This window comes from Tinamus guttatus, unplaced genomic scaffold (genome assembly GCF_059628265.1).
Source record: "Tinamus guttatus ecotype Peru unplaced genomic scaffold, ASM5962826v1 Tinamus_guttatus_pri_ptg001254l, whole genome shotgun sequence".
Taxonomy (NCBI): domain Eukaryota; kingdom Metazoa; phylum Chordata; class Aves; order Tinamiformes; family Tinamidae; genus Tinamus; species Tinamus guttatus.
The window spans coordinates 1-27,982 of NW_028289788.1; the positions used below are offsets into that span (position 1 = coordinate 1).

At 67.3% G+C, this 27,982-nt stretch overlaps 1 protein-coding gene and 2 pseudogenes across 2 annotated transcripts; 2 read left to right on the forward strand and 1 right to left on the reverse strand.

Annotated features, from left to right (window-relative positions):
• Positions 1–830: 830 nt before the first annotated feature.
• On the reverse strand, positions 831–14,314 carry LOC148590561 (RNA-binding protein 10-like; the record flags this gene model as incomplete). The annotated part of the gene is made up of 6 exons (XM_088538870.1): positions 14,279–14,314; positions 12,115–12,327; positions 10,343–10,412; positions 3,518–3,591; positions 2,337–2,423; positions 831–930 (listed from the first exon to the last, which is right to left on the reverse strand). Coding segments are annotated over exons 1-6 (580 nt in total), but the record flags the coding sequence as incomplete, so codon positions are not given.
• A 4,835-nt stretch (positions 14,315–19,149) lies between these two features.
• Positions 19,150–23,508, forward strand: LOC148590562 (NADH dehydrogenase [ubiquinone] 1 beta subcomplex subunit 11, mitochondrial-like; annotated as a pseudogene).
• A 148-nt stretch (positions 23,509–23,656) lies between these two features.
• On the forward strand, positions 23,657–26,474 carry LOC148590563 (NADH dehydrogenase [ubiquinone] 1 beta subcomplex subunit 11, mitochondrial-like; annotated as a pseudogene). The gene is made up of 4 exons (XR_015914290.1): positions 23,657–23,664; positions 23,996–24,047; positions 24,326–24,456; positions 26,349–26,474. The product of XR_015914290.1 is annotated as an NADH dehydrogenase [ubiquinone] 1 beta subcomplex subunit 11, mitochondrial-like (transcript).
• Positions 26,475–27,982: the final 1,508 nt, after the last annotated feature.

Genomic DNA, 27,982 nt, shown 5'->3' on the forward strand with positions numbered 1-27,982 from the left:
GCCCCGTGGGGGGTTGGGGAGGCCCAGCCGGGATTTTGGGGCAAAACGGGGGGATTTGGGGAAAAAAATGGGGTTTTTGGGACCCCGTGGGATTGTGGGAGCCCCATGGGGGGTTGGGGAGGCCCAGCCGGGATTTTGGGGCAAAACGGGGGGATTTGGGGGAAAAAATGGGGTTTTCGGGACCCCGTGGGATTGTGGGAGCCCCGTGGGGGGTTGGGGAGGCCCCGCTGGGATTTTGGGGCAAAACAGGGGGATTTGGGGAAAAAAATGGGGTTTTTGGGACCCCGTGGGATTGTGGGAGCCCTGTGGGGGGTTGGGGAGGCCCAGCCGGGATTTTGGGGCAAAACGGGGGGATTTGGGGAAAAAAAATGGTTTTTTTGGGACCCCGTGGGATTGTGGGAGCCCTGTGGGGGGTTGGGGAGGCCCAGCCGGGATTTTGGGGCAAAACGGGGGGATTTGGGGAAAAAAATGGGGTTTTTGGGACCCCATGGGATTGTAGGAGCCCCGTGGGGGGTTGGGGAGGCCCAGCCGGGATTTTGGGGCAAAACAGGGGGATTTGGGGAAAAAAATGGGGGTTTTGGGACCCTGTGGGATTGTGGGAGCCCCGTGGGGGGTTGGGGAGGCCCAGCCAGGATTTTGGGGCAAAACAGGGGGATTTGGGGGAAAAAATGGGGTTTTTGGGACCCCGTGGGATTGTGGGAGCCCCGTGGGGGGTTGGGGAGGCCCAGCCGGGATTTTGGGGCAAAACGGGGGGATTTGGGGGAAAAAAATGGGGTTTTGGGGACCCTGTGGGATTATGGGAGCCCCGTGGGGGGTTGGGGAGGCCCAGCCGGGATTTTGGGGCAAAACGGGGGGATTTGGGGCCTCACCAGCCTTGGGGACGCCGCACTTGAAGCACTTCTCCCGCCGCTTGAAGTTCTGCACCCCGCACTGACCCAAAAAGCCGGGAATTCAGCCCAAAACGAGGCTCGGGTACCCCTGAAGTACCTCGAGACCCCCTAAAATACCCAAATATTCCCAAACTCCCCCAAAACAGCCCTAAACTCCCCCCAAATAGCCGTAAAACGCTCCAAAATAGCCCGAAACTCCCCCAAAATGAGCTGAAAATTCCACCCCAAACTCTCAAATCCTCCTAAATTTCCCAATGTCCCCAAATCCCCCCAAATTCCCCAAACTCCTCAAATCCCTCCAGAACCCCCCAACCTCCCCAAAATTCCCCCAAACTGCCCCTAAATCCCCCTAAATTCCCCCAAACTGCCCCAAATCCCCCCCAACCCGCCTGTTTTTCCCCAATCCACCCGTTTTTTCCCCAATCCGCCCAGCCCCTCCCATGTGCCCATTTTTCCCCATTCCACCATTTTTTTCCCCAAATCCGCCCATTTTTCCCCTCTCCACCTGTTTTTTCCACCCATTTCTCCCCAATCCGCCCCCCTTTTTCCCAATCCCCTCATTTTTTCCCCCAATCCCTGTTTCTCTCTATTCCCCCCGTTTTTCCCTATTCTCCCCATTTTTCCTCATTCCACCCATTATTTTCCCCCAACCGCTCACTTTTTCCACCCATTTTTCCCCATTCCCCCCATTTTTCCCTAATCCCTCCCGTTTTTCCCCTCGGTCTGTTTTTTTCCTCCTGTTTTTCCCAATCTGCCCATTTTTTCCACCCATTTTTCCGCCTGGTTTCCCCAAACCCCCTGTTTTTCCACCCATTCTTCCCCATTTTCCCACCTGTTTCTCCCCATTTCCCACCCGTTTCTCCCATTTCCCGCCCGTTTCTCCCATTTCCCGCCCGTTTCTCCCATTTCCCGCCCGTTTCTTCCCGTTTCTCCCATTTTCCGCCCGTTTCTCCCATTTCCTGCCCGTTTCTTCCCGTTTCTCCCCATTTCCCGCCCGTTTCTCCCATTTCCCGCCCGTTTCTCCCCATTTTGCCGGGTTTTTCCGCCCATTTCTCCCCATTTCTGTCCATTTCCCGCCCGTTTCTCCCAGTTTTCCCGCCCGTTTCTCCCCGTTTCTCCCAGTTTTCCCACTCGTTTCTCTGTTTTTCCCGCCCGTTTCCCGCCGGTTTTCCCGCCCGGTTTTCCCGCCCGTTTTCCCAGTTTTCCCGCCCGTTTTTCCCGGTTTCCCCGCCCGTTTCCCCCGGTTTTCCCGCCCGTTTCCCGCCCGTTTCTCCCCATTTCTCCCGGTTTTCCCGCTCGTTTCTCCCAGTTTTCCCGCCCGTTTTCCCGGTTTCCCGCCCGTTTTCCCGCCGGTTTTCCCGGTTTCCCGCCCGGTTTTCCCGTTTTCCCGCCGGTTTTCCCGCTCATTTCCCGCCGGTTTTCCCGGTTTTCCCGCCGTTTTCCCACCTTCCCGCACAGCCAGTCCTCGTTGACCTTGGGCTTGGGGTCGCTGTAGTGCAGGGAGACCTTGTGGCCCAGGATGCTCAGCGAGTGCTGCGGGGGGCGGGGCTTGAGCCGGGGGCGGGGCTTGAGCCGGGGGGGCGGGGCTTGAGCCGGGCGGGGCTTGAGCCGGGGCGGGGCTTGAACCGGGGGCGGGGCTTGAACCGGGGGGCGGGGCTTGAGCCGGGGGCGGGGCTTACACGAGGGCGGGGCTTGCACAGGGGGCTTACACGGGGCAGGGCTTGCACCAGGGGCGGGGCTCGCGCGAGGGGCGGGGCTTGCACCAGGACGTGCGGGGGGGCACGAGGGGCGGAGCTTGCAGGAGGGGCGGGGCTTGCACTAGAGTGCACGTGGGGCGGAGCTTGCACCAGAACGTGGGGGGGGGGTGCGCGAGGGGAGGGGCTTGCACCAGAACGTGCAGGGTGGGGGCGGAGCTTGTGCGAGGGGCGGGGCTTGCAGCAGAGCATGCGGGGGGGTGGAGGAGGAGTGGAGCTTGCACCAGGGCGTGTGGGGCGGAGCTTGTGTGAGGGGCGGGGCTTGCATTGGGGTGTGGGGGGGCACGAGGGGCGGGGCTTGCGGGAGGGGCGGGCCTTGCACCAGAACGTGCAGCGCGGGGGTGGGGCTTGCGGGAGGGGCGGGGCTCACAGCAGGGCGGGGCTTGCACGAGGGCACACGCGCAATGGGGGGCGGAGCCTGCGCGAGGGGCGGGGCTCGGGGGGGCACGAGGGGCGGGGCTTGCACCAGAACGTGCAGGGCGGGGGCGGAGCCTGCGCGAGGGGCGGGGCTCGGGGGGGCACGAGGGCGGCAGCGACGTGCACGGGGTCACCCAAGGGTCACGGCGGGGGGGGTCACCCAAAGGTCATGGGGGGGGCACGAGGACTCGCATGAGGCCCCTCCCCCCCCCATCCCATCCCCCCCCCAGGGGCCCAGGCGTCCGGGTGCCCCCCCCATCCCATCCCATCCCCCCCCCATGGGGCCCAGGCGTCCGGGTGCCCCCCCCATCCCATCCCATCCCCCCCCCCGAGGGGCCCAGGCGTCCGGGTGCCCCCCATCCCATCCCATCCCCCCCCCGCGGGGCCCAGGCGTCCGGGTGCCCCCCCCATCCCATCCCCCCCCCCCGGGGGCCCAGGCGTCCGGGCCCCCCCCACCTGCGTCTGCTCCATCCAGCGCGCGGCCTCCTGCACCTGGTGGAACTCGACGAAGGCGAAACCGCGGCTCTGCCCTGCGCGAGGGGGGGCTTGGGGGGACCGCGGGGGGACACGGGGACACCGCGAGGACATGGGGACACCCCAGGGACGCGAGGACATCCCGGGGACATGGGGACACCGTGAGGACATGGGGACACCCTGGGGACGCGGCTCTGCCCTGCGCGAGGGGGGGCTTGGGGGGACCGCGGGGACAGCAGGGACACCCTGGGGATAGGAGGGACCCCCAGGGACGCGGGGACATCCCGGGGACATGGGGACACCCCGGGGACGCGGCTCTGCCCTGCGCGAGGGGGGACATGGGGGGACCGCGGGGGGACACGGGGACACCCCGGGGACACCCCGGGGACATGGGGACACCCCGGGGACACCGCGAGGACATGGGGACACCGGGGGGACACGGGGACACCCTGGGGACAGAAGGGACCCCCAGGGACATGGGGATGAAGGCGAAACCGCGGCTCTGCCCTGTGCGAGGGGGGGCTTGGGGGGACCGCGGGGACAGCGGGGGGACACGGGGACATGGGGACACGGGGACACCCTGGGGACATGGGGACACCCTGGGGACACCCCAGGGACATAGGGACACCCCGGGGACATGACTCCACCCTGCACGAGGGGGGCTTGGGGACATGGGGACACCAGGGGACACCCCGGGGACGCGGCTCTGCCCTGCGCGAGGGACGGCTTGGGGACACCATGGGGACACCCCGGGGACACCGGGGACACCATGGGGACACGGGGACACCCTGGGGACAGGAGGGACCCCCAGGGACGCGGCTCTGCCCTGCGCGAGGGGGGGGCTTGGGGACATGGGGACACGGGGACACCCCGGGGACATGGGGACACGGGGACACCGGGGACACCATGGGGACACGGGGACACCCTGGGGACAGGAAGGACCCCCAGGGACGCGACTCTGCCCTGCGCGAGGGGGGACTTGGGGACACCGCAGGGACACGGGGACACCCCGGGGACACCGCGAGGACATGGGGACACCATGGGGACAGGAGGGACCCCCAGGGACACGGGGACACCCCAGGGACACAGGGACACCCCAGGGACATGGGGACACCCCGGGGACATGGGGACACAGGGACACCATGGGGACATGGGGACACCCCGGGGACACCCCAGGGACACCCTGGGGACAGGAGGGACCCCCAGGGACGCGACTCTGCCCTGCGCGAGGGGGGGCTTGGGGACACCATGGGGGGACAGCAGGGACACCCTGGGGACAGGAGGGACCCCCAGGGACACGGGGACACCCCAGGGACACGGGGACACCCCGGGGACACGGGGACATGGGGACATCCCGGGGACGCGGCTCTGCCCTGCGCGAGGGGGGGCTTGGGGACACCGGGGGGACACGGGGACATGGGGACACCCCGGGGACATGGGGACAGGAGGGACCCCCAGGGACACGGGGACACCCCAGGGACATGGGGACACCCCGGGGACACCGCGAGGACATGGGGACACCGCGGGGACACGGGGACACCCTGGGGACAGGAGGGACCCCCAGGGACGCGGCTCTGCCCTGCGCGAGGGGGGCTTGGGGACACCATGGGGACATGGGGACACCCCAGGGACACGGGGACACCCGGGGGACGCGGCTCTGCCCTGCGCGAGGGACGGCTTGGGGACACGGGGACACTGGGGACACCCCAGGGACATGGGGACACCCTGGGGACAGGAGGGACCCCCAGGGACGCGGCTCTGCCCTGCGCGAGGGACGGCTGGGGACACCGGGGGGACACCAGGGGACACGGGGACACCGCGAGGACATGGGGACACAAGGACACCATGGGGACATGGGGACACCCTGGGGACGTGACTCTGCCCTGCACGAGGGGGGGCTTGGGGACACCATGGGGACATGGGGACATCCTGGGGACATGAGGGACACCCTGGGGACACCAAGGAACCCCAGGGACACCCCAGGGACACCATGGAGAGAGGAGGGACCCCCAGGGACACTGGGGACACCCTGAGGACACCAGGGACACCCCGGGGACACCATGGGGACACCAAGGACCCCCAGGGACACTGAGGCCACCCTGGGGGCACCCCGGGGACACCTCAGGGACCCCCCCCCCAGCACCCCAGGGCCCCCCCGGGACCCCTTGGGGACACCAGGATCCCCCCAGCACCCAGGGGTGCCCCCCCCCAGCACCCACCCTCCCCCCGGTACCCCCCAATGTGGGATTGGGACCCTCCAGAACCCCCTGGGTGCGGGACGGGGACCCCTGGGTGTGGGACGGGCACCCATGGGTGCTCCTGAGTGTGGGATTGGCACCCATGGGTGCTCCTGGGAATGGGGCTGGGACCCCTGGGTGTGGGACGGGCACCCATGGGTGCTCCCTGGAATAGGACAGGCACCCATGGGTGCTCCCGGGAATGGGGCTGGGACCCCCCGGTTATGGGGCTGGCACCCATGGGTGCTCCTGGGAATAGGACGGGCACCCATGGGTGCTCCCGGGAATGGGGCTGGGACCCCCCTGGTTATGGGACAGGCACCCATGGGTGCTCCTGGGAATAGGACGGGCACCCATGGGTGCTCCCGGGAATGGGGCTGGGACCCCCCGATGTGGGATGGGCACCCATGGGTGCTCCTGGGAATAGGACAGGCACCCATGGGTGCTCCTGGGAATGGGGCTGGGACCCCTGGGTGTGGGACGGGCACCCATGGGTGCTCCTGAGTGTGGAATTGGCACCCATGGGTGCTCCTGGGAATGGGGCTGGGACCCCCCTGGTTATGGGACAGGCACCCATGGGTGCTCCTGAGTGTGGGACGGGCACCCATGGGTGCTCCCGGGAATGGGGCTGCGACCCCCCGGTTATGGGGCTGGCACCCATGGGTGCTCCCGGGAATGGGGCTGGGACCCCCCAATGTGGGATGGGCACCCATGGGTGCTCCTGGGAATGGGGCTGGGACCCCTGGGTGTGGGATGGGCACCCATGGGTGCTCCCGGGAATGGGGCTGCGACCCCCCTGGTTATGGGACAGGCACCCATGGGTGCTCCCGGGAATGGGGTTGGGACCCCCCGGTTATGGGATGGGCACCCATGGGTGCTCCTGGGAATAGGACGGGCACCCATGGGTGCTCCTGGGAATGGGGCTGGGACCCCCTGGGTACGGGATTGGCACCCATGGGTGCTCCTGGGAATAGGGCTGGGACCTCCTGAGTACGGGATTGGCACCCATGGGTGCTCCCAGGAATGAGACTGGGACCCCCCAGTTATGGGACTGGCACCCATGGGTGCTCCCAGGAACGGGGCTGGGACCCCCTGGACCCCCCTGGTTATGGGACTGACACCCATGGGTGCTCCCGGGACCCCCCGGGCAGGACCGCGGCACCCCTGGGTGCTCCCTGCCCTCGCGGCTGATGCTCCGGGTCTGTCACAGCACCCCTGGGTGCTCCTAAATGCACTGCAGCACCCCTGGGTGCTCCTGGGGACAGGACTGGCACCCCTGGGTGCTCCCTGTGTCGCAAACGAGCAGCTCTGGGTGACCCTGGGTAGGAGAACAGCACCCCTGGGTGCTCCTGGGCTTGGGAACGGCACCCCTGGGTGCTCCCTGAGACAGCGGCAGCACCCGTGGGTGCTCCTTGAGGAAGCAGCGGCACCCCTGGGTGCTCCCTGGATGAGTCACAGGATCCTCGGCTGCTTCTCGAGCAGGTTACAGCACCCTTGGGTGCTGTACGACACCCCTGGGTGCTCCCTGCAGGGAGTTATAGCACCCCTGGGTGCTCCCCGAGCCGCTCACAGCACCCTTGGGTGCTCCTAGGGCTGGTTACAGCGCTCCTGAGCGCTCCTAAAGCCGCTGCAGCACCCCTGGGTGCTCCCTGCGTTGGAAACGAGCACCCCTGGGTGCTCCTCGAGGAGACAGCAGCACCCCTGGGTGCTCCTAGGCATGAAACAGCACCCCTGGGTGCTCCTCGGTAGCTGACAGCACCGCTGGGTGCCCCTGGGAACGGAACGAGCACCCCTGGGTGCTCCCTGCAATGCAGAACAGCACCCCTGGGTGCTCCTCGGGTAGGATGCAGCACCCCTGGGTGCTCCTGGTGTGTGAATAGCACCCCTGGGTGCCCCTCGGGTGGCTCACAGCACCCCTGGGTGCTCCTGCATATGGGATAAGCACCCAGGGGTGCCCCCTCGAGTAGGTTATAGCACCCTTGGGTGCTCCTGGATATGGGACAAGCACCCCTGGGTGCTCCTGGGTACGGGATAAGCACCCCTGGGTGCTCCTCAGGTAGGTTATAGCACCCCTGGGTGCTCCTGGATATGGGAAAAGCAGCCCTGGGTGCTCCTCGGGTAGGTTATAGCACCCTTGGGTGCTCCTGGATACGGGACAAGCACCCCTGGGTGCTCCTGGGTACGGGATAAGCACCCCTGGGTGCTCCTCGAGTAGGTTATAGCACCCCTGGGTGCTCCTGGATATGGGAAAAGCAGCCCTGGGTGCTCCTAGATATGGGATAAGCACCCCTGGGTGCTCCTCGGGTAGGTTATAGCACCCTTGGGTGCTCCTGCATACGGGACAAGCACCCCTGGGTGCTCCTGGGTACGGGATAAGCACCCCTGGGTGCTCCAGGATATGGGATAAGCACATTTAGATAACTCTGAAGCAGCTTATAGCACCCTTGGGTGCTCCTGGGTACGAGATAAGCACCCCTGGGTGCTCCTCAAGTATGTTATAGCACCCCTGGGTGCCCCTTGGGTGGCTCACAGCACCCCTGGGTGCTCCAGGATATGGGATAAGCACCCCTGGGTGCTCCTCGGGTAGGTTATAGCACCCCTGGGTGCTCCTCGGCTGGGGACAAGCACCCCTGGGTGCTCCTGGATATGCGATAAGCATCCTTAGATAGTTCTGAAGCAGGTTATAGCACCCTTGGGTGCTCCTGGATATGGGATAAGCACCCCTGGGTGCTCCTCGGGTAGGTTATAGCACCCCTGGGTGCTCCTTGGCTGGGGACAAGCACCCCTGGGTGCTCCTGAATACAAAATAAGCATCTTTAGATAGTTCTGGAGTAGGTTATAGCACCCCTGGGTGCTCCTTGATTGATTCACAGCAACCCTAGATGTTGCTGTATATGGAAAAGCACCCTTGGGTGCTCCTGGAAGAGGTTTAGCACCCCTGGGTGCTCCTAGGACAGGTTATAGCAGTGCTGGGTGCTGTTGAGTTCGCCTGAAGCACCCCTGGGTGCTCCCTGACACTCTTCTGGCACCCCTGGGTGCTCCCTGGCTCCGTTCTGGCACCCCTGGGTGCTCCCTGGGCAGAATGTGGCACCCCTGGGTGCTCCCTGGCTCCGTTCCAGCACCTCTGGGTGCTCCCTGAGCAGGATGTGGCACCCCTGGGTGCTCCCTGGACAGGATGTGGCACCCCTGGGTGCTCCCTGACACTCTTCTGGCACCCCTGGGTGCTCCCCGGTTCCATTGTGGCACCCCTGGGTGCTCCCCGGGCAGAATGTGGCACCCTTGGGTGCTCCCTGGCTCTATTTTAGCACCCCTGGGTGCTCCCTGGCTCCATTGTGGCACCCCTGGGTGCTCCCCGGTCACTCTGTGGCACCCCCGGGTGCTCCCCGATCACTATGTGGCACCCCTGGGTGCTCCCTGGCTCCGTTCTGGCACCCCTGGGTGCTCCCCGGTCACTCTGTGGCACCCCTGGGTGCTCCCCGGGCAGAATGTGGCACCCCTGGGTGCTCCCTGGCTCCGTTCTGGCACCCCCGGGTGCTCCCCGATCACTATGTGGCACCCCTGGGTGCTCCCCAGCTCTATTCTAGCACCCCTGGGTGCTCCCCGGTCACTCTGTGGCACCCCTGGGTGCTCCCTGGCTCTATTCTAGCACCCCTGGGTGCTCCCCGGCTCCATTGTGGCACCCCTGGGTGCTCCCTGGTCACTTTGTGGCACCCCTGGGTGCTCCCCAGTCACCCTGTGGCACCCTTGGGTGCTCCCCGGTCACCCTGTGGCACCCCTGGGTGCTCCCTGGCTCTATTCTAGCACCCCTGGGTGCTCCCTGGCTCCATTGTGGCACCCCCGGGTGCTCCCCGGTCACCCCGTGGCACCCCTGGGTGCTCCCTGGCTCCGTTCTGGCACCCCTGGGTGCTCCCCGGTCACCCTGTGGCACCCCTGGGTGCTCCCCGATCACTATATGGCACCCTTGGGTGCTCCCCGGTCACTATGTGACACCCTTGGGTGCTCCCCGGTCACCCTGTGGCACCCCTGGGTGCTCCCTGGCTCTATTCTAGCACCCTGGGTGCTCCCTGGCTCCGTTCTAGCACCCCCGGGTGCTCCCTGGCTCCATTGTGGCACCCCTGGGTGCTCCCCAGTCACTTTGTGGCACCCTTGGGTGCTCCCCGGTCGCTCTCTGGCACCCCTGGGTGCTCCCTGGCTCCATTCTAGCACCCCCGGGTGCTCCCCGATCACTATGTGGCACCCCCGGGTGCTCCCCGGTCGCCCTGTGGCACCCTTGGGTGCTCCCTGGTCGCTCCATGGCACCCGCGGGTGCTCCCCAGTCACTCTCTGGCACCCCTGGGTGCTCCCTGGCTCTATTCTAGCACCCCTGGGTGCTCCCTGGTCACCCTGTGGCACCCCTGGGTGCTCCCTGGCTCCGTTCTGGCACCCCCGGGTGCTCCCCGGTCGCTCTATGGCACCCCTGGGTGCTCCCTGGCTCTATTCTAGCACCCCTGGGTGCTCCCTGAGCAGGATGTGGCACCCCTGGGTGCTCCCCGGTCACCCCGTGGCACCCTTGGGTGCTCTGGGCACTCACCCGAGCTCTTGTTGCGCATGAGCCGGACCTCGCGCGGCGTCACCCCCTGCGCCTGCAGCTGCGCCCGGATCTGCGGGGGGCGGAGCCTGCGCTCAGGGGCGGGGCTTGTGCCCGGGGGCGGGGCTTGCACCAAGGGGCGGGGCTTGCAGCAAGGGGCGGGGCCTGCACGAGGGGGTAGGGCCAAGGGGAAGGGCTGGGTGTGCATTGGCCTGCGGGGGGGGGGGCGTGGCCAAACCAGGGGGCGGGGCCCGCCAAAGGGGGCGTGGCCTAAGGGGTGGACCTGCATGAGGCCGCTCCATAGGAGCAGGGCTGGGGGCGGGGCTAAAGGGGGTGCGGCCTGTGCAAAGGGGGTGTGGCCGATGAGAGGGGGTGTGGCAAATGCAGGGGCGTGGCTTGTGAGAAAAGGCTGTGCCTGAGGGCGGAGCTTGTGGCAAGGGGCGGAGCCTGAGGCAAAAGGATTACAGCAAGAGCTTGGCAAGAAAGGGGCGTGGCCTAAGATGAAGAGGCGGGGCTTATGGCATGCAGGCATGACCACACACTAGGGGGTCTTGTGAAAAGGGGGCGGGACTTGTAAGCAGGAGGCGTGGCCAGTGAGCAGGGATTGTGAATAAGGGGCGGGGCTTGCTCCAAGGAGTAAAACTTGCCAACAATGGGCAGGGTCTGTGTACAGGGGGTGTGGCCAGGGAGCAGGGGGCGGGGTTTGGCAACAGGGGGCGGGGCTTGGCAGCAGGGGGTGGGGCTCGCTGACAAGGGTGGGGTTGGGGGCGGGGTCTGCCTTGGGGGCGGGGCTCATGGTGGCCGCCTGCGGCAGCATCACAATGGTGCTGGTGGGGGGGGGGGCTAGGGGCGGGGCCTGGCAGCAGGGGGCGGGGCTCTGCGACCGGGGGCGGGGCCTGGTAGGAAGGGGCGGGGCTCAGGTTGCTCTCGGTGGCCGCCTGTGGCATCATGATGGTGCTGGCGTGGGGGCGGGGCTAGGGGCGGGATTAGCCGGTAGGGGGCGGGGTTTGGCAGCAGGGGGCGGGGCCCGGCAGCGGGGGGGGCGGGGCTCATGTCACTCTCGGTGGCCACCTGCAGCAGCATGACGATGGGGCGGGGGCGGGGCTAGGGGCGGGGTTACCCGGCAGGGGGCGGGGTTACCCGGCAGGGGGCGGGGTTTCCCGGCAGGGGGCGGGGCTCACGTCTCTCTCAGTGGCCACCTGCAGCAGCATGACAATGATGCTGGCATAGGGGCGGGGCTAGGGACAGGGTTACCCCACAGGGGGCGGAGTTTCCCGGCAGGGGGCGGGGCCCAGTGGCAGGGGGCGGGGCCCGGTGGAAGGGGCGGGGCTCACATCACTCTCAGTGGCCACCTGCAGTGGCATCAGGATGGTGCTGGTGTGGGGGCGGGGCTAGGGACGGGGTTACCCCACAGGGGGCGGAGTTTCCCGGCAGGGGGCGGGGCTCCCCGACAGGGGGCGGGGCTCATGTCACTCTTGGTGGCCGCCTGCAGCAGCATGACGATGGTGCGGGGGTGGGGCTAGGGGCGGGGTTTCCCGGCAGGGGGCGGGGTTAGCCGGCAGGGGCGGGTTTCCCGGCAGGGGGCGGGGCTCACGTCACTCTCGGTGACGGCCTGCGGCAGCATCATGATAGAGCTGTCAAGGGGGCAGGGTTTCTCGGCAGGGGGTGGGGTTACCCGGCAGGGGGCGGGGTTTCCGGCAGGGGGCGGGGTTTGGCGGCAGGGGGCGGGGTTACCCGGCAGGGGGCGGGGCTCCCCGGCAGGGGGCGGGGCTCACGTCGCTCTCGGTGGCCGCCTGCGGCAGCATGCGCAGCATGACGATGGTGCTGGCGCGGGGCCCCTCCCCCTCGGGCGCAGGCTCCGCCCTCCAGTCCTGGTCCCGGTAGTCGCCGTCGGCCGCGAAGGGCAGCGGCGCCGGCGGGGGGGGCGGCGCCGGGGGCGGGGGGCTGGCGCGGCCACGCCCCCCCTCGGCCCCGCCCTCGTACGGCTCCTGCGCGGGGGGGGCGGGGCTTAGAGACGGGGTCCGGGTGGCCCCTCCTCCCCCAAAGGGCCCAGGCGTCCGGGTGACCCCCCATAAGGGGCCCCGGTGTCCCGGTGTCCCCCTATAATGTCCGGGTGTTCCCCCCGCAGTGTCTGACTGTTCCCCTCGCGGTGCCTGGGTGTCTCCCCACGGTGTCCGGGTGTCCCCCCCTGCTGTCCGGGTGTTCCCCCGCAGTGTCTGACTGTTCCCCTCGCGGTGTCTGGGTGTCTCCCACGGTGTCCGGTTGTTCCCCCATGGTGTCCGGGTGTTCCCCCCGTGCTGTCCGGGTGTTCCCCCGCAGTGTCTGACTGTTCCCCTCGCGGTGTCTGGGTGTCTCCCCACGGTGTCCGGTTGTTCCCCCATGGTGTCCGGGTGTCCCCCCGTGCTGTCCGGGTGTTCCCCCCCGCAGTGTCTGACTGTTCCCCTCGCGGTGTCCGGGTGTCTCCCCACGGTGTCCGGTTGTTCCCCCATGGTGTCCGGGTGTCCCCCTGCAGTGTCCGGGTGTCCCCCCCATCCCGGTGAAGGGCCAGGCGTCCGGGTACCCCCCCATAAGGGGCCCCGGTGTCCGGGTGTCCCCCCCTGCTGTCCGGGTGTTCCCCCCGCAGTGTCCGACTGTTCCCCTCGCGGTGTCTGAGTGTCCCCCCACAGTGTCTGGTTGTTCCCCCATGGTGTCCGGGTGTCCCCCCGTGCTGTCCGGGTGTTCCCCCGCAGTGTCTGACTGTTCCCCTCGCGGTGTCTGGGTGTCTCCCCACGGTGTCCGGTTGTTCCCCCATGGTGTCCGGTGTTCCCCCCGTGCTGTCCGGGTGTTCCCCCCGCAGTGTCTGACTGTTCCCCTCGCGGTGTCTGAGTGTCCCCCACGGTGTCCGGTTGTTCCCCCATGGTGTCCAGGTGTCCCCCTGCAGTGTCCGGGTGTACCCCCATCCCGGTGAAGGGCCCAGGCGTCCGCTGTTCCCCCATGGTGTCCGGCTGTTCCCTTCCATCCCGGTGAAGGGTCCCCCTGTCCGGCTGTCTCCCCACGGTGTCCAGGTGTCCCTCCATGGTGTTCGGCTGTTCCCCCGCGACGTCCGCCTGTTCCTCCCCCTCCTGGTGAAGGGCCCCTGTGTCCGGCTGTCCCCCCCCCCCCGCAGTGTCCGCCTGTTCCGCCCTGCCGTCCGCCTGTTCCCCCACCGTGGTGTCCGGCTGTTCCGCCCCTGCCGTCTGCCTGTTCCTCCCTGCCGTCCGGCTGTTCCCCCCCATGCTGTCCGGGTGTTCCCCCGCGTGGTGTCCGGCTGTTCCCCCCATGGCGCCCGGGTGTCCCCCCCATGCTGTCCAGGTGTCCCCCCGCGGCGTCCGGGTGTCCCCGCCATGCCGTCCGGCTGTTCCCCCCCCCCCCCCGCGGTGTCCGGCTGTTCCTCTGCGGTGTCTGGCTGTTCCCCCCATGGCACCCGGGTGTCCCCCCATGCCATCCGCCTGTTCCCCCACACGGTGTCCGGCTGTTCCCCCCCCGCCGTCCAGCTGTTCCCCCTCTGCCGTCCAGGTGTTCCCCTGCACGGTGTCCGGGTGTCCCCCCCATGCCGTCCGCCTGTTCCTCGCCATGCCGTCCGCCTGTTCCTTGCCATGCCGTCCGGGTGTCCCCCCTCCTGCCATCCGGCTGTTCCCCCCGTGCCGTCCGCCTGTTCCCCCCCGCCATGCCATCCGGCTGTTCCCCCCCATGCCGTCCGGCTGTTCCCCCCCGCGGTGTCCGGCTGTTCCCCCCATGCCGTCCGGCTGTTCCCTCCCGCCATGCCGTCCGGCTGTTCCCCCCCGTGCCGTCCGGCTGTTCCCCCCCGCGTGTCCGGCTGTTCCCCCTGTGCCATCCGGCTGTTCCCCCCCGCCATGCCGTCCGCCTGTTCCCCCCATGCCGTCCGCCTGTTCCCCCCCGCCGTCCGCCTGTCGCCCTCACCGCGGGGCCGCCGTCGCCGTAGCCGCGGTAGTCCATGTCCCCGTAGTCGCGCTCGCGCTGCGCCCGCCCCGTCGCCGCCGCCGCCTCCGTCACCGTCACCGCGTAGCGCCCCGAGCGCTCGCCACGGCCCCCCCTGCGGCACCGGCGTCAGCACAGCCCCAAAATCCCCCAAAACGCCCCCAAACGGGACCGAATCCCCCCCAAAGGACCCCAAATCCCCCAAGATGACCCCAAATTCCCCCAAATGACCCCAAGTCCCCCAAGATGACCCCAAAATGGCCCCAAATGCCCCCAAATCCCCCAGGATGACCCCAAATCCCCCCCAAATGGCCCCCAAATCCCCCAAGATGACCCCAAAATGGCCCCAAATGCCCCACACAGCCCCAAAATGGCCCCCAAATGGCCCCCAAAATGCCCCCAAGCGGACCCAAACACCCCCCAAATGGCCCCAAATCCCCCAAGATTACCCCAAAATGCCCCCAAATCCCCCCCAAATGACCCCAAATCCCCCAAGATGACCCAAAATGGCCCCAAATCCCCCCAAATGGCCCCAAATCCCCCAAGATGACCCCAAAATGGCCCCAAATACCCCCAAAATGGCCCCAAATCCCCCAAATGGCCCCAAACGGACCCAAATTCCCCCCAAATGGCCCCAAATGCCCCAAGATGACCCCAAAATGGCCCCAAATGCCCCCAAATCCCCCAGGATGACCCCAAATCCCCCCCAAAAGGCCCCCAAATCCCCCAAAATGGCCCCAAACCCCCCCCAAATGGCCCCCAAAATGCCCCCAAACGGACCCAAACACCCCCAAATGGCCCCAAATCCCCAAGATTACCCCAAAATGCCCCCAAATACCCCCAAAATGGCCCCAAATCCCCCAAATGGCCCCAAACGGACACAAATTCCCCCCAAATGGCCCCAAATGCCCCAAGATGACCCCAAAATGGACCCAAATGGACCCAAAAAAACCCCAAAATGGCCCCCAAATCCCCTAAGATGGCCCCCAAACCCCCCAGATGACCCCAAAATGCCCCCAAACAGACCCAAACACCCCCCAAATGGCCCCAAATCCCCCAAGATTACCCCAAAATGCCCCCAAATACCCCCAAAATGGCCCCAAATCCCCCAAATGGCCCCAAATGGACCCAAATTCCCCCAAATGGCCCCAAATGCCCCAAGATGACCCCAAAATGGCCCCAAATGCCCCCAAATCCCCCAGGATGACTCCAAATCCCCCCCAAATGGCCCCCAAATCCCCCAAAATGGCCCCAAACCCCCCAGATGACCCCAAAAGGCCCCCAAACGGACCCAAACACCCCCAAAATGGCCCCAAATCCCCCAAGATTACCCCAAAATGCCCCCAAATACCCCCAAAATGGCCCCAAATCCCCCAAATGGCCCCAAACGGCCCCAAATCCCCCAAGATGACCCCAAAATGGACCCAAATGGACCCAAAAAACCCCCAAAATGGCCCCCAAATCCCCTAAGATGGCCCCCAAACCCCCCAGATGACCCCAAAATGCCCCCAAACAGACCCAAACACCCCAAGATTACCCCAAAATGCCCCCAAATACCCCCAAAATGGCCCCAAATCCCCCAAATGGCCCCCAAACGGACCCAAATTCCCCCCAAATGGCCCCAAATGCCCCAAGATTACCCCAAAATGGCCCAAATGCCCCCAAATCCCCAGGATGACCCCAAATCCCCCCCAAATGGCCCCCAAATCCCCCAAAATGGCCCCAAACCCCCCAGATGACCCCAAAATGCCCCAAACGGACCCAAACACCCCCCAAATGGCCCCAAATCCCCCAAGATTACCCCAAAATGGCCACAAATACCCCAAAATGGCCCCCAATCCCCCAAAATGGCCCAGAAATGCCCCAAATGGAGCCCAAACAGCCCCCAAATCCCCCAAGATGACCCCAAAATGGTTCCAAATGGCCCCAAATCCCCCAAGATTACCCCAAAATGGCCCCCAAATACCCCCCAAATGGCCCCAAATCCCCCAAAAAAGCCCGCAAATGCCCCCAAATGGCCCCCAAATGGACCCAAATCCCCCAAGATGGCCCCAAAATGCCCCCAAGCGGACCCAAACACCCCAAGATTACCCCACCCAAACCCCCCCAAATGGCCCCAAATCCCCCAAATGGCCCCAAATCCCCCAAAATGGCCCAGAAATGCCCCCAAATGGAGCCCAATTGGCCCCCAAATCCCCCAAGATGACCCCAAAATGGCCCCAAATGGACCCAAACACCCCAAAAAGGCCCCAAATCCCCCAAGATTACCCCAAAATGCCCCAAAATCCTCCCAAAATGGCCCCAAAGGGACCCAAACACCCCCAAAACGGCCCCAAATCCCCCAAGATTACCCCAAAATGCCTCCAAATACCCCCAAAATGCCCTCAAATCCTCCCAAAATGGCCCAAAATCCCCCAAAATGGCCCCAAATCCCCCAAAAAAGCCCGCAAATGCCCCCAAATAGCCCCCAAATGGCCCCAAATCCCCCAAGACGGCCCCAAAATGCCCCCAAACGGACCCAAACACCCCAAGATTACCCCAAAATGCCCCCAAATACCCCCAAAATGGCCCAAAATCCCCCCAAAATGGCCCCCAAATGCCCCCAAACAGACCCCAACACCCACAAAATGGCCCATAACCCCCAAGATTATCCCAAAATGCCCCCAAAATGGCCCCAAATCCCCCAAAATGGTGCACAAATGCCCCAAAATGGCCCGCAAATGGACCCAAATACCCCCAAAATGGCCCCAAAATCCCCCAAGATGACCCCAGAATGGCCCCAAACGGACCCAAACACCCCCAAAATGGCCCCAAATCACCCAAGATTACCCCAAAATGCCCCCAAATCCCCCAAAATGGCCCAAAATCCCCCAAAAAAGCCCGCAAATGCCCCCAAATGGCCCCCAAATGGACCCAAATCCCCCAAGATGGCCCCAAAATGCCCCCAAACGGACCCAAACACCCCAAGATTACCCCAAAATGCCCCCAAATACCCCCCAAATGGCCCCAAATCCCCCAAATGGCCCCAAATGGCCCCCAAATGGCCCCAAAATCCCCCAAGATGACCCCAAAATGCCCCCAAACGGACCCAAACACCCCCCAAATGGCCCCAAATCCCCCAAGATTACCCCAAAATGCCCCCAAATACCCCCAAAGAGACCCAAACACCCCCCAAATGGCCCCAAATCCCCCAAATGGCCCAGAAATGCCCCCAAATGGAGCCCAATTGGCCCCCAAATCCCCCAAGATGATCCCAAAATGGCCCCAAATGGACCCAAACACCCCCAAAACGGCCCCAAATCCCCCAAGATTACGCCAAAATGCCCCCAAATACCCCCAAACGGACCCAAACACCCCCCAAATGGCCCCAAATCCCCCAAATGGCCCAGAAATGCCCCCAAATGGAGCCCAAATGATCCCCAAATCCCCCAAGATGACCCCAAAATGGCCCCAAACAGACCCAAACACCCCCAAAAAGGCCCCAAATCCCCCAAGATTACCCCAAAATGCCCCCAAACACCCCCAAAATGGCCCCAAATCCCCCAAAATGGCCCCAAATCCCCCAAAATGGCCCAGAAATGCCCCCAAATGGAGCCCAAATGGCCCCCAAATCCCCCAAGATGACGCCAAAATGGTCCCAAATGGACCCAAACACGCCAAGATTACCCCAAAATGCCCCCAAATCCTCCCAAAATGGCCCAAAATCCCCCCAAAATGCCCCCAAATCCCCCCAAAAAGCCCGCAAATGCCCCCAAATGGCCCCCAAATGGACCCAAATCCCCCAAGACGGCCCCAAAATGCCCCCAAATACCCCCCCAAATGGCCCCAAATCCCCCAAATGGCCCCAAATCCCCCAAAATGGCCCAGAAATGCCCCCAAATGGAGCCCAATTGGCCCCCAAATCCCCCAAGATGACCCCAGAATGCCCCCAAACGGACCCAAACACCCCCAAAATGGCCCCAAATCACCCAAGATTACCCCAAAATGCCCCCCAAACACCCCCAAAATGCCCCCCCGGTGCCCCCGTGTGTCCCCCCTCTTTTGTGTCCCCTCCTTTGTGTCCCCCCCTTTTTGTGTCCCCCCTTTTGTGTCCCCCCCTTTTGTGTCCCCTCTTTTGTGCCCCCCTTTTTGTGTCCCCCCCCCGGTGCCCCCGTGTGTCCCCCCTCTTTTGTGTCCCCCCTCTTTTGTGTCCCCCTCTTTTGTGCCCCCCCCTTTTGTGTCCCCCCCTTTGTGTCCCCCCCCTTTTGTGTCCTCCCCTTTGTGTCCCCCCCCTTTTGTGTCCCCCCCTTTTGTGCCCCCCCCTTTGTGTCCCCTCTCTTTGTGTCCCCCCCTTTTGTTTCCCCCCCTTTTGTGTCCCCCCCCTTTTGTGCCCCCCCTACCTCCGCTCGTACTCCATGGCGATGACGTCACTCGGTGCCACCTGGGGGGGGTGGGGGCGAGGATGGAGATGGGAGGGGCCCGGAGGGGGTAACGGGGGCAACTGGGGGGGCCCGGGGGGGCAAATAGGGCCCGGGGGGGGCAAATAGGGGCCCGGGGGGGGCAAATAGGGGCCCGGGGGGCAAATAGGGGCCCGGGGAGGGTTAACGGGACCCGGAAGGGTTAACGGGGGCACCGGGAAGCGCCGGGGGCGGCACCGGAGGCACCGGGAGCCACTGGGAGGCCGCGGGCGCTGCCGCGGGGCATCGTGGGAAGGCGGGAGGCCCCGCCCCCTCGTTAGCATGCGAGGCCCCGCCCCCTGCAGGCACCAATTGCGGGGGAGGGCGCGGGCGCTCCGGTGACCCCGCCCCCTTCTCCGTTAAGCCCCGCCCCTCCCGTTAGGCCCCCGACCTGCCCGCGCGGCCGCCGCTCGCGAAATGGCGGCGCGTGACGTCACCGGCGGGGGAGGGGCCGAGAGGGAGGGGGCGGGGCCGCGCCCCCCCCCCGCGAGTGACGTCACCAGCGGGGGAGCGGCCGAGAGGGAGGGGGCGGCGCGGCGCGCGGGCCCCGCCCCGCCAGTGACGTCACCAGCGGGGAGCAGCCGAGAGGGAGGGGGGCGGCGCGGAGCGGGCCCCGCCCCCCCGCCAGTGACGTCACCAGCGGGGAGCAGCCGAGAGGGAGGGGGCGGCGCGGAGCGGGCCCCGCCCCCCGCGCGTGACGTCGCGGGCGGGAGGAGCAGCGGAGAGGAAGGGGCAGAGCGGCCGCGGCGGCGCCGCGCTGGTTCCGTTTCCGGTTCCGGCAGCGATGGCGGCGCTGGCGCGGGCGCTGCGGGCGCTGCCCCCGCGGGGCTCGCGGGGGCTCCGGGGCCGCCGCCGCCGCTTCCGCCGGAAGCCCCGGGGGCACCGGAAGCCCCGGCGGCCTCGCGGCCCGCGCGGCGGCGGAAAACGGCCCAGGACGACGTGTGGGCGGAGCTGCGCAAGGTCGGCCGGGGGCGGGGCCTGCGGGGGGCGGGGCCTGCGGGGGGGCGGGGCCTGCGTGTCCTGAGGGCCCTCAAGGGCAGGGGGGCGGAGTCGGGGCGTCCTGAGGCGCCGGGGGGGCGGGGGCCTCAGGCGGGGGCGGGGCCTGCAGCTGCTGAGTGGCGGGGGCGGGGGCCGGATGTGTGGGGGAGGGGGAGGGGCCTCGGGAGGGGGCGGGGCTTCCCACGTGCGCTGAGGCTCTAAAGCGGTGGGGGCGGGGCCTGCTGAGGCGCCGAGGGGCGGGGCCTGCTGGGGGCGGAGCCTCCGTGCCCTAAGGCCCCTCAAGGGCAGGGGGCGGAGTCGGGGCGTCCTGAGGCGCCGGGGGGCGGGGCCTCAGGCGGGGGCGGGGCCTCCTGGGGGGCCGGGGGCGGGGCCTGAGTTGCCTCAAGGGGGCAGATCTTAGCTGGGGGGCGGGGTTTAGCCGCCCGCGGGCTCTGATTGGCTGCGATGTCTCCTGGTGGGAGGGGCTTAGCGCCCCCCCCAAAATTTCCCCCCCGGTTTGACTGGGTGGGGGGGGGCGGGGCTTGGGGGCGGGGCGCAGGAAAGTGGGTGGAGCTGCTGCAGGGGGCGGGGCTTTGGGGAGGGGGGCGGGCGGCCGGGACCATCTGGATGCTGGAGAAGGGGGGGGTTAAGGGGGCCTGGAGACCCAGGGCCCGGACGCCTGGGCCCCTTTCCCGGATCCCTGGGCCCTTCCCGGATTCCTGGCCCCTTCCCGGACTCCTGGGCCCTTCCCGGATTCCTGGGCCCCTTCTTGGATCCCTGGCCCCTTCCCGGATCCCTGGGCCCTCCCCGGACGTCTGGGCCCTCCCCGGACGCCTGGGCCCTTTCCCGGACACCTGGGCCCCTTCTTGGATCCCTGGGCCCTTCCCGGACTCCCGGTCCCTTCCCGGATTCCTGGGCCCTTCCCGGATTCCTGGGCCCCTTCCCGGATTCCTGGGCCCTTTCCCGGATTCCTGGGCCCCTTCCCGGATCCCTGGGCCCTTCCCGGACGCCTGGGCCCCTTCCCGGATTCCTGGGCCCCTCCCAAACACTTGGCCCCTTCCCGGACTCCTGGGCCCTTCCCGGACACCTGGGCCCCTTCCCGGATTCCTGGGCCCCTCCCAAACACTTGGCCCCTTCCCGGACTCCTGGGCCCCTCCCGGACGCCTGGGCCCTTCCCGGACTCCTGGGCCCTTCCCGGATTCCTGGGCCCTTCCCGGATTCCTGGGCCCTCCCCGGACGCCTGGGCCCTTCCCGGATTCCTGGGCCCCTTCCCGGACGCCTGGGCCCCTTCCCGGACGCCGGGGCCCTTCCCAGATGCCTGGGCCCTTCCCGGACGCCTGGCCCCTTCCCGATTCCTGGGCCCTTCCCGGACGCCTGGGCCCCTTCCCGGATTCCTGGGCCCTTTCCCGGACTCCTGGGCCCTTCCCGGATTCCTGGGCCCTTCCCGGACGCCTGGGCCCTTCCCGGACTCCTGGGCCCTTCCCGGACACCCGGTCCCTTCCCAGACGCCTGGGCCCTTTCCCGGACTCCTGGGCCCCTTCCCGGACTCCTGGGCCCCTTCCCGGATTCCTGGGCCCTTTCCTGGATCCCTGGGCCCTTTCCCGGATATTGGGGCCCCTCCCCGGACGCCTGGGCCCCCCTTTCCCGCAGCACCCCGACTCCCACGGCTTCTCGGAGGACCCCCGCGGCCGACGCGCTCAACGCCAGGGCCGTGTTCGTGGCCGGCGTCTCCGTCGCCATCGTCCTGGGCTCCGTGTTCCTGCACTACCTGCCCGACTACGGGTGGGGACCCTGGCGGCCGGGGGGTGTTCGGGTGTTGTTGGGGGTGTTGGGGGTCCCTGGTGTCCGGTCGTGTTGTTGGGGTGTTGGGGGTGTCCCGGACACCGGGTGAGGGGGCCCAGCGTCCGGTGTTGTTGGGTTGTTGTTGGGGTGTTGTTGGGGGTGTCCCAGACTACAAGTGAGGGGGCCCTGGCGTCCGGGTGTTGTTGGGGGTGTGTCCCAGACTACGGGTGAGGGGGCCCCGGGGTCTGGGTGTTGTTGGGGTGTTGGGGGTGTTGGGGGTGCCCTTGTGTCCGGGTGTTGTTGGGAGTGTTGGGGGTGTCCCGGACACCGGGTGAGGGAGCCCTGGCGTCCGGGTGTTGTTGGGGGTGTTGGGGGGTATCCTGGACTGCGGGTGAGGGGGCCCTGGTGTCCAGGTGTTGTTGGGGTGTTGGGGGTCCCTGGCGTCCGGGTGTTGTTGAGGGGTGTTGGGTGTCCCAGACTACAAGTGAGGGGGCCCTGGCGTCTGGGTGTTGTTGGGGTGTTGTTGGGGTGTTGTTGGGGGTGTCCTGGACTACGGGTGAGGGGGCCCTGGCGTCCGGGTGTTGTTGGGGGTGTTGGGGGGTATCCTGGACTGCAGGTGAGGGGGCCCCGGCATCCGGGTGTTGTTGGGGGTGTTGGGGGTCCCTGGTGTCCGGGTGTTGTTGGGGTGTTGTTGAGGGTGTAGGGGGTGTCCCAGACTACAAGTGAGGGCGCCCTGGCGTCCAGGTGTTGTTGGGGGTGCCCTTGTGTCCGGGTGTTGTTGGGGGTGTAGGGGGTGTCCTGGACTACGGGTGAGGGGGCCCTGGCGTCCAGGTGTTGTTGGGGGTGCCCTGGTGTCCAGGTGTTGTTGGGGGTGTTGTTGGGGTGTTGGGGGTGTCCCAGACTACGGGTGAGGGGGCCCTGGTGTCCGGGGGGTGTTGGGGTGTTGTTGGGGGTGTTGGGGGGCCCCGGTGTCCGGGTGTTGTTGGGGTGTTGTTGGGGTGTTCGGGGTGTTGGGGGTGTCCCAGACTACAGGTGAGGGGGCCCCGGTGTCCGGGTGTTGTTGGGGTGTTGGGGGTGTCCCAGACTACGGGTGAGGGGGCCCTGGCGTCCGGGTGTTGTTGGGGGTGCCCTGGTGTCCGGGTGTTGTTGGGGCGTTGGGGGTGTCCCAGACTACAAGTGAGGGGCCCCGGTGTCCAGGTGTTGTTGGGGTGTTGTTGGGGTGTTGGGGGTACCCTGGTGTCCGGGTGTTGTTGGGGGGTGTTGGGGGCGTCCCAGACACCGGGTGAGGGGGCCCTGGTGTCCGGGTGTTGTTGGGGGTGCCCTGGTGTCCGGGTGTTGTTGGGGTGTTGGGGGTGTCCCAGACTACGGGTGAGGGGGCCCTGGCGTCCGGGTGTTGTTGGGGGTGTTGGGGGTGCCCTTGTGTCCGGGTGTTGTTGGGGTGTTGTTGGGGGTGTCCCAGACTACGGGTGAGGGGGCCCCAGCGTCCGGATGTTGTTGGGGTGTTGTTGGGGGTGTCCCGGACACCGGGTGAGGGAGCCCCAGCGTCCGGATGTTGTTGGGGTGTGGGGGTGTCCTAGACTACAAGTGAGGGGGCCCTGGCATCCGGGTGTTGTTGGGGGTGCCCTTGTGTCCGGGTGTTGTTGGGGTGTTGTTGGGGTGTTCGGGGTGTTGGGGGTGTCCCAGACTACAGGTGAGGGTCCCTGGCGTCCGGGTGTTGTTGAGGGGTGTTGGGGGTGTTGGGGGGCCCCGGCGTCCGGGTGTTGTTGGGTGTGTTGTTGGGGGTGTCCCGGACACTGGGTGTTGTCGGGGTGTTGTCGGGGTGTTGTCGGGGGTGTCCCGGACGCCGGGGCCCCCCTCGTCACGCGGTTCGCCCCCCCCCCCCCCCAGGCTGCGCCAATGGGCCCGGCGCGAGAGGCCGAGCGGCAGATCCGGGCGCGGGAGGCCCAGGGGCTGCCCCTGGTGTCGCCCCGGTGCTACGACCCGGCCCGGCTGCCGCTGCCGCCGCCCGCCGAGTGACCGGGCGCCGGGGCCCTGCCCGGACGCCTGGGCCCTCCCGGACGCCTGGGCCCCTTCCGTCCGGACGCCTGGGCCCTTCCCGGACGCCTGGGCCCTCCCGGACGCCGGGGCCCCTTCCAGCCTGACCCCCTGTTACTCTCCGACCCGGATGCCTGGGCCCTTCCCGGACGCCTGGGCCCCTTCCCGGACGCCTGGGCCCTTCCCCGGACACCTGGGCCCCTTCCCGGGACTCCAGGACCCTCCCGGACGCCTGGGCCCCTTCCAGCCCGACCCCCTGTTACTCTCCGACCCGGACGCCTGGGCCCCTTCCCGGGACTCCAGGACCCTCCCAGACGCCTGGGCCCCTTCCCGGACGCCTGGGCCCCTTCCCGGACGCCTGGGCCCTTCCCCGGACGCCTGGGCCCCTTCAAGCCTGACCCCCTGTTACTCTCCGGCCCGGACACCTGGGCCCCTTCCCGGACACCTGGGCCCCTTCCCGGGACTCCAGGACCCTCCCGGACGCCTGGGCCCCTTCCAGCCTGACCCCCTGTTACTCTCCGGCCCGGACACCTGGGCCCCTTCCCGGACACACCTGGGCCCCTTCCCGGGACTCCAGGACCCTCCCGGACGCCTGGGCCCCTTCCCGGACGCCCGGGCCCCTTCCAGCCCGACCCCCTGTTACTCTCCAACCCGGACGCCTGGGCCCTTCCCGGACGCCTGGGCCCCTTCCCGGACTCCTGGGCCCCTTCCCGGATTCCTGGGCCCTTTCCTGGATCCCTGGGCCCTTTCCCGGATATTGGGGCCCCTCCCCGGACGCCTGGGCCCCCCTTTCCCGCAGCACCCCGACTCCCACGGCTTCTCGGAGGACCCCGCGGCCGACGCGCTCAACGCCAGGGCCGTGTTCGTGGCCGGCGTCTCCGTCGCCATCGTCCTGGGCTCCGTGTTCCTGCACTACCTGCCCGACTACGGGTGGGGACCCTGGCGGCCGGGGGGTGTTCGGGTGTTGTTGGGGGTGTTGGGGGGTCCCTGGTGTCCGGGTGTGTTGTTGGGTGTTGGGGGGTGTCCCGGACACCGGGTGAGGGGGCCCAGCGTCCGGGTGTTGTTGGGTTGTTGTTGGGGTGTTGTTGGGGGTGTCCCAGACTACAAGTGAGGGGGCCCTGGCGTCCGGGTGTTGTTGGGGGTGTCCCAGACTACGGGTGAGGGGGCCCCGGGGTCTGGGTGTTGTTGGGGTGTTGGGGGTGTTGGGGGTGCCCTTGTGTCCGGGTGTTGTTGGGAGTGTTGGGGGTGTCCCGGACACCGGGTGAGGGAGCCCTGGCGTCCGGGTGTTGTTGGGGGTGTTGGGGGGTATCCTGGACTGCGGGTGAGGGGGCCCTGGTGTCCAGGTGTTGTTGGGGTGTTGGGGGTCCCTGGCGTCCGGGTGTTGTTGAGGGGTGTTGGGTGTCCCAGACTACAAGTGAGGGGGCCCTGGCGTCTGGGTGTTGTTGGGGTGTTGTTGGGGTGTTGTTGGGGGTGTCCTGGACTACGGGTGAGGGGGCCCTGGCGTCCGGGTGTTGTTGGGGGTGTTGGGGGGTATCCTGGACTGCAGGTGAGGGGGCCCCGGCATCCGGGTGTTGTTGGGGGTGTTGGGGGTCCCTGGTGTCCGGGTGTTGTTGGGGTGTTGTTGAGGGTGTAGGGGGTGTCCCAGACTACAAGTGAGGGCGCCCTGGCGTCCAGGTGTTGTTGGGGGTGCCCTTGTGTCCGGGTGTTTGTTGGGGGTGTAGGGGGTGTCCTGGACTACGGGTGAGGGGGCCCTGGCGTCCAGGTGTTGTTGGGGGTGCCCTGGTGTCCAGGTGTTGTTGGGGTGTTGTTGGGGTGTTGGGGGTGTCCCAGACTACGGGTGAGGGGGCCCTGGTGTCCGGGGGGTGTTGGGGTGTTGTTGGGGGTGTTGGGGGGCCCCGGTGTCCGGGTGTTGTTGGGGTGTTGTTGGGGTGTTCGGGGTGTTGGGGGTGTCCCAGACTACAGGTGAGGGGGCCCCGGTGTCCGGGTGTTGTTGGGGTGTTGGGGGTGTCCCAGACTACGGGTGAGGGGGCCCTGGCGTCCGGGTGTTGTTGGGGGTGCCCTGGTGTCCGGGTGTTGTTGGGGCGTTGGGGGTGTCCCAGACTACAAGTGAGGGGCCCCGGTGTCCAGGTGTTGTTGGGGTGTTGTTGGGGTGTTGGGGGTACCCTGGTGTCCGGGTGTTGTTGGGGGGTGTTGGGGGCGTCCCAGACACCGGGTGAGGGGGCCCTGGTGTCCGGGTGTTGTTGGGGGTGCCCTGGTGTCCGGGTGTTGTTGGGTGTTGGGGGTGGTGTCCCAGACTACGGGTGAGGGGGCCCTGGCGTCCGGGTGTTGTTGGGGGTGTTGGGGGTGCCCTTGTGTCCGGGTGTTGTTGGGGTGTTGTTGGGGGTGTCCCAGACTACGGGTGAGGGGGCCCCAGCGTCCGGATGTTGTTGGGGTGTTGTTGGGGGTGTCCCGGACACCGGGTGAGGGAGCCCCAGCGTCCGGATGTTGTTGGGGTGTGGGGGTGTCCTAGACTACAAGTGAGGGGGCCCTGGCATCCGGGGTGTTGTTGGGGGTGCCCTTGTGTCCGGGTGTTGTTGGGGGTGTTGTTGGGGTGTTCGGGGTGTTGGGGGTGTCCCAGACTACAGGTGAGGGTCCCTGGCGTCCGGGTGTTGTTGAGGGGTGTTGGGGGTGTTGGGGGGGCCCCGGCGTCCGGGTGTTGTTGGGGTGTTGTTGGGGGTGTCCCGGACACTGGGTGTTGTCGGGGTGTTGTCGGGGTGTTGTCGGGGGTGTCCCGGACGCCGGGGCCCCCCTCGTCACGCGGTTCGCCCCCCCCCCCCCCCCAGGCTGCGCCAATGGGCCCGGCGCGAGGCCGAGCGGCAGATCCGGGCGCGGGAGGCCCAGGGGCTGCCCCTGGTGTCGCCCCCGGTGCTACGACCCGGCCCGGCTGCCGCTGCCGTTCCGCCCGCCGAGTGACCGGGCGCCGGGGCCCTGCCCGGACGCCTGGGCCCTCCCGGACGCCTGGGCCCCTTCCCGGACGCCTGGGCCCTTCCCGGACGCCTGGGCCCTCCGGACGCCGGGGCCCCTTCCAGCCTGACCCCCTGTTACTCTCCGACCCGGATGCCTGGGCCCTTCCCGGACGCCTGGGCCCCTTCCCGGACGCCTGGGCCCTCCCCGGACACCTGGGCCCCTTCCCGGGACTCCAGGACCCTCCCGGACGCCTGGGCCCCTTCCAGCCCGACCCCCTGTTACTCTCCGACCCGGACGCCTGGGCCCCTTCCCGGGACTCCAGGACCCTCCCAGACGCCTGGGCCCCTTCCCGGACGCCTGGGCCCCTTCCCGGACGCCTGGGCCCTTCCCCGGACGCCTGGGCCCCTTCAAGCCTGACCCCCTGTTACTCTCCGGCCCGGACACCTGGGCCCCTTCCCGGACACCTGGGCCCCTTCCCGGGACTCCAGGACCCTCCCGGACGCCTGGGCCCCTTCCCGGACGCCCCGGGCCCCCTTCCAGCCCGACCCCCTGTTACTCTCCAACCCGGACGCCTGGGCCCTTCCCGGACGCCTGGGCCCCTTCCCGGACGCCCGTAGGCCCTTTCCTTGGCCCCGGGGAGGCTCCCAATAAACACCCGGACGCCTGGGCCCGTTCTGACCCGCTCGGACTCCTGGGCCCGTTTGTTCGGGGGGGTGGGGGGGGGGTGGGGGGCGGGGGGAAGGCCCGGACTCCTGGGCCCCCTTTTGTGGGGCGCCCTATAGAGCGTTTCTATGGGTTTCTATGGGGCCCTATAGGAAGCTGCGGGTCCTTATAGCTCGCTATGGGGCTCCCAGGGCTCTATAGGCCCCTATGGGTCCCTATAGCTCCTTATGGGGCTCCTGGGTCCCTATAGGGCCCTATGGGTCCCTATAGCTCCCTATGGGGCTCCTGGGTCCCTGTAGGGTCCTATGGGTCCCTATAGCTCCCTATGGGGCTCCTGGGTCCCTGTAGGGTCCTATGGGTCCCTATAGCTCCCTATGGGGCTCCTGGGTCCCTGTAGGGTCCTATGGGTCCCTATAGCTCCCTATGGGGCTCCTGAGTCCCTATAGGGTCCTATGGGTCCCTATAGCTCCCTATGGGGCTCCTGGGTCCCAGTAGGGTGCTGTGGGTCCCTATAGCTCTCTATGGGGCTTCCAGGGCTCTATAGGCCCCTATGGGTCCCTGTAACCCCTATAGGGCCCTATGGGTCCCTATAGGCTCCCTATGGGGCTCCTGGTCCCTATAGGGTCCTATGGGTCCCTATAGCTCTCTATGGGGCTCCCGGGTCCCTGTAGGGTCCTATGGGTCCCTATAGCTCTCTATGTGTCTTCTAGGGCTCTATAGGCCCCTATGGGTTTCTCTAATCCCTATGGGTCCCTATAGCTCTCTACGGGGCTCCTGGGTCCCTGTAGGGTCCTATGGGTCCCTATAGCTCTCTATGGGGCTTCTAGGGCTCTATAGGCCCCTATGG